General features: G+C 41.6%; 1 protein-coding gene across 2 annotated transcripts; it reads right to left on the minus strand.

Annotated features, from left to right (window-relative positions):
- Positions 1-624: 624 nt before the first annotated feature.
- rad52 (RAD52 homolog, DNA repair protein) lies at positions 625-4,603 on the minus strand. Of its 2 annotated transcripts, XM_032524080.1 has the most exons (12): positions 4,403-4,603; positions 3,977-4,059; positions 3,247-3,348; positions 2,850-2,943; positions 2,686-2,753; positions 2,423-2,541; positions 2,246-2,321; positions 1,933-2,153; positions 1,636-1,826; positions 1,233-1,313; positions 909-1,133; positions 625-829 (listed from the first exon to the last, which is right to left on the minus strand). In XM_032524080.1, the coding sequence occupies exons 2-12, from the start codon at positions 4,028-4,030 to the stop codon at positions 768-770; spliced, it is 1,293 nt and encodes a 430-aa protein (XP_032379971.1). In that variant the 5' UTR covers positions 4,031-4,059; positions 4,403-4,603; the 3' UTR covers positions 625-767. The 2 variants fall into 2 exon arrangements, with proteins under 2 accessions (XP_032379971.1, XP_032379970.1); XM_032524079.1 differs by lacking the exons at positions 3,977-4,059; positions 4,403-4,603 and having other exon boundaries at positions 3,247-3,494.
- Between the last annotated feature and the right edge of the window lie 274 nt (positions 4,604-4,877).

The raw sequence follows: 4,877 nt of genomic DNA on the forward strand, positions 1-4,877 counted from the left end.
GTTTGCTTATTGGAATAATATTTTTTTTTAATTGTTTTGACCACATGGTGTGATTTTATTTTGCAAGTTTGTCACTAATGCTTCTCTGGGGTGTTTTTCTTCTATTAAATACATAAAGGTCCCATATTGTTAAAGGTGAAATTTCCATGTCTTATTTATGATATGAAGCAGGTCGCAGTGCTATATAAACACTCCTGTGTTCAATAACTGTCTTTAAATAAGCAGTCAGAACGGTCGTGATGTCACAACTATAATATAGGTAGAATGTGCTGCTACAGTTCCGTTACAGTCATTCCCCGGCTGCAATGATGGCGCAGAGACTCAGAGCACAGATGTAGACGACCCGAAAAGCATTGAAGCTAATGTAAACATGTTCTAGTAGAAACTTAATACAAGTATGAATCTGAAAATGAGCATATTATGGGAAGATTTAAGATTTTATTTCAAGCCTCTAAAGATAACTTAAATCCTAAATACTTCTAACAGAATAAACAAAGATAAATATAAGTAAAAAGAAACATCCTTATTTCACATTTAAGAGTTTGTAAGTTTCAATCTATAATAAAACAACTGATTTGTGGTTTTTATTTTTTACAAAACTAGATAGCATTTCTCCAAAAATCAGAAACTGCATCCATTCAGTGCAAAATGGATTTAAATATAAACCCAGAAAATGTATTTATATATACACACACATATATAATAACATAAAAACAAAAAGTAAAATTCAAAGTGTTGAGGAAGCTGAAGAACAGCAACATAAAATATCAAGTGTCCAGTCGGCGTTTCTTCATGTACTGTCCTTGTCTGTATGGACTGAAGGCTTCACCTGTAAGGATGACAAAGTAGATTGAAGACCACAAATGTCAGCTAACAGCTTTACTAACATCTCTCTCATGAAACCTCACCTGGCCTCGCCTGATACTGGTTCTGATGCTGAGCCCGGTCCTGTCCTCCGCTGTACGAAGGGGCCTCGTCCGGAGGTCTGCCTGGGGCTCTCTGAGGGGTCTTACTGCGCGTCTGCATCAGGTGATTACTGGGCGTGAGCGGTTTTGCTCTGGAGGGTGGGCCGCCTACAGGGACATCCAGCTCCTCAATCCCATCCAGGGTGAAATCCCAGAGCTCAGGATCATCTGCAGAACAAGTGGTCAAGTTGTACTGAGTGAGGCTGGTTGGTAAAAGGTGAAAAGAGGTCAGAGTGTGTTGAGCCCTCTGGTGGTGGCTTACTGCACCTGTTAAATACTGGTCCCTGCTGCTGGGCTTCCTGTGACCTGCTGAAGTGCCGTCAGTGAACGCAGGTGCATCTTCAATACCTGGAGGAATAGATTTACACCTTTACAAAAATTACCATTATCTATACTCCTAAAAGTTAAGAATAACAAGCAGTCAGGAGCCCCCCACCCCCTCTCTACCCTTTCATGTCTTCAGCTGTCCTATCAAAATAAAGGTTGAAAAAAGCCCCAAAAATAATCAAACAAAAAAGATTAACGCAAAACTGGAGGTCAAACCCTACACAATGTCACATATGTATATATAGTTTTTCTTCTTCCTTTTCTATGGTTCAGTTTTTTTGCCCTGTCAATTGCAAGGTTATTTGAGTTTGAGACCACTGCTTTAAACAGAATGAAACCCTGCCTCCACTGGATCCTCGTCTAATAGCGACCTCTGTGTCCTCAGACTTGACTTGATCCGGTTTCTGCTGCAGCTTCTTGGCCTCCATATCTCTCCTGAACTTCTGTTGAAGCTGCTGCTGTCGAAGCTTTCTCAGCTGTTTGGGGTCTGTGTGCGCCCCAGACCCGCCAACGTTCACTGAGTCCATGACAGGTCTTAGAAAGAAAAAGGAAAGAAACAGATTGGAGGGGACGCACATCTGGATATGCAAGAGATGAAGAGGTGCCATTATAGTCAGAAACTAGATCCACTGCTGTTTACCTTGAGTCATTGTTCTCACTCTTCCTGTTAGCAGGGCCAGCAGCATCAGGGGTATAAACTTCGGAATAGTTCTGGTTCTGGTTGAGGACTCTAGGCTCCAGCGGCATCCTGCCAGGATCCCCAAGCTTTTCCTCCCGGACCAGACTGGAGAAGCGGGCCTTCTCCACTGAGGGCTCACCCTCAGTGCGCTTAGTCTGGGCGGGGTCTAGAGGAGGAGGAGGCTTTGTGTAGAGGAGAATATTCAGCATCCAAAGACTTTTTAAATGAAAATAAAAAACACAAAATGCTTTACAGTTTAAACACCATATCTGACCTGTTTGGGGATCTTGTTAATGGCTACGAGGTATTGTTTATCCAGGATGCAGTTTCCAAGAGCATTACCGAAGCATCTAAACAAGCCCCCCCCCCAAAAAAGAAGAAAGATTATATGTTCTGATTTTTTCTTCATGTTTCAGACTGAGAAGACATACAAAAATGTAAATTCCAGTACTTGAGTGCTCTCTTCATGCCATCCGTGACAGCTTCCTTTCTCGCCTTTTCCAGCGACAGAGCTTTAGACTTCAGCCCTTCACTGACTCCATACCCTACGTCCTCATGAAATGACCCGTCCTGCAGGAACAATATGACACACACATTGCATCAGAGGGGGAAAAAAAGGGGGAATGCGCACACACACCGAGTTTTCTTCATCAATCATGGGAAAAGATTGCAAAAATATAAAATCCATACAGTAAGTTTGGTTCTTAATCTAACCTTCAGCTGCACCTTGACAAACGCGCTGACTCCAACGTAAAACTTCCCGTTTATTATGTCTATGAAGTCTGTAAAAAAAAAAAAAGTGTTTTTTAGTCCGACTGTGTGGAAATGGCTTTCCTTTAACAGTGTCTTTTGGTGTCAAGAAGCTCTATGAGTCGTACCAACATTCTGTTGAGAGATTGAGTGAGACCATCCATTGTACCCAAACATCTCATTGGCCAGGCCGATCACACGATGCCCTTCAATATAGCAAACCTACAAAAGTACAGTCGAGAGTTCATATGAGCGAGGCAGAGATGGAAGCAGGGTTATATATGAGTGGTCTTATGATAAACTGATTTGTGGAACTGGTATAAAAGGTTTAATTTAAAAAAAAATTGAAATAGTATTGTTTCCACAAGAAATAAGCAATGGAAATGCAATTATGAAATAATTGTGTTAGTATAACCCAGCTGAAAGACACAAATTCACAACTTTTCTACAGTTCACTATTCTCTACAGAAGACTTGCTTCATGGCTGTTCAGGAAACAAAAGCAAAGAGCTAAACAAAGACTTGCCTTCTGTCCTCCTCCTGCAACTCTGGTACTGATGTACTCTGGTCCCAGCTTCTGTCGCAGAGCTTTGTGCACCGCCTGGTGTTCCTCAGCTGTGTAGGTACACTGACAACACACTCCAGTCAGGAAAGCAAAAACAAAGTCCGCACCCATATAGACCTTAGATCCCAACATAATAAAAAAGGTGGCTAGTTTTTCGCTCAAGCCTCTTATGGAGTACGACCCTCAACCAATGTTCCCACACTTCTTCTAATGTCACAAGGTTTAAAAGCTGATACAATATACAGCCTATTTTAAGTTTTCAATAACACCAAATAGGTCAGCATAAATCGTTGGTGAAATGGCGTGCGTACCGTATTTTACCCTGTGTATACCTAGCTTCAATGAAGAGTTGGGAAAGAAATTGATACTGTCAGACAATGTGGAATCAGATGTCCTTTTACAACATTAAAGCTAGCTAAAAGGAAATTCAAAGAAACTGGATGATAACAGTTAAAATGACTCAATCTGTAAGGTCTCTCATTACTTGTCTTATTTCAATTGTCATTTTTTGACTGTGGGGGACAAAAGCCTATCCCAGCATGCACTGGGTGAAACACTGAAAATCATCCTGGGGGGTTAATTCTGCACATCTGAGCCTCATTTGAATGTAGCCTGAGTTTCCAGTTAAAGGAGTTGGCTTGTTAGTATGTTTCTCTGCGCTCCTGTTAGTTAACACAACAACCTATCTTACCTGTCCGAAGCACCTGGGTGCAGAGTTGCTCCTCTCCTCAGTATTAGTGGACATGCCTGCAGAGCTCTGATATACCGCAGTTACTAAAAGAAAACAGACACGTTAACACGCAATAGTTAGTGTAGCTAGCTAAATAACAGCTGCTGTCAACTCCTCCAACGCCCTGGTTATCCATAAGGATAGCTTCTTTATTAAAAGCTAAAATCGATCTAAGTGACTGAGAAGTGAAGCTATAACGTTAAGTGTCATCCCCTGTGTGTGCTTGCGTGTATGTTTTTAGAAAATAATTCCTGTGGTACAAAACTCATTGACCTCATAGCTGGCCATGAACGTTAGCTAAGCTAATGTTAGTTAGTTTAATGCTGGATTCATATCATGACCGAATGCCATTGTAAGTTAGCTACGCCGTTATTAACACAAACTCACCAGTTAAAATTCCTCAAAAATGATTTTTGTGTTGAACGAGCTAACCGGACCCCCGGAATATTTGCTACATTTTAGCTAAAAAAGACGAACGTTTGAACTTCCCGCTCGGACAAGGCTGAAGCTAGAATGAAATGGATGCTCCGAAGCGACGGGCAAAGACAGGACCCGCCCTACTCTGCCTCTTATTGGCTAGTAGTAGCTGCCTTAGTTGGTTAGATTGGTTAAATTTACGCATGAGGAATGCCATTGGTTAGTGTTAGGGTAAGAACATCAGGATAAGCCAACTAAGAGTCAGAGTAATCAGAATAAGGCGGGACATGCCTCGCTAACCTAGGCAACGCAAATATGGATCATGGTCCGGAGCAGCGAATTTGCGTGAGAGTTGCACGACGTGGATAAATAATAAACGTTAGTTTCTAATATAAATAGCTACTATATAGTAGCGGTACTCAAATACGAGTATACAGTGTTTGAC

The sequence above is a fragment of the Etheostoma spectabile genome, chromosome 8, assembly GCF_008692095.1.
Source record: "Etheostoma spectabile isolate EspeVRDwgs_2016 chromosome 8, UIUC_Espe_1.0, whole genome shotgun sequence".
Taxonomy (NCBI): Eukaryota; Metazoa; Chordata; class Actinopteri; order Perciformes; family Percidae; genus Etheostoma; species Etheostoma spectabile.

Excerpts from the sequence above, each read along its gene's own strand:
- rad52 (XM_032524079.1), bottom strand. The coding sequence starts at position 3,417 with ATGTTGGGATCTAAGGTCTATATGGGTGCGGACTTTGTTTTTGCTTTC. Across the intron at positions 2,154-2,245 it reads TTAACAAGATCCCCAAACAG|CCTCCTCCTCCTCTAGACCC; the intron begins GTCAGATATGGT and ends CTCTACACAAAG. Across the intron at positions 1,314-1,635 it reads TAGACGAGGATCCAGTGGAG|GTATTGAAGATGCACCTGCG; the intron begins GCAGGGTTTCAT and ends CTATTCCTCCAG.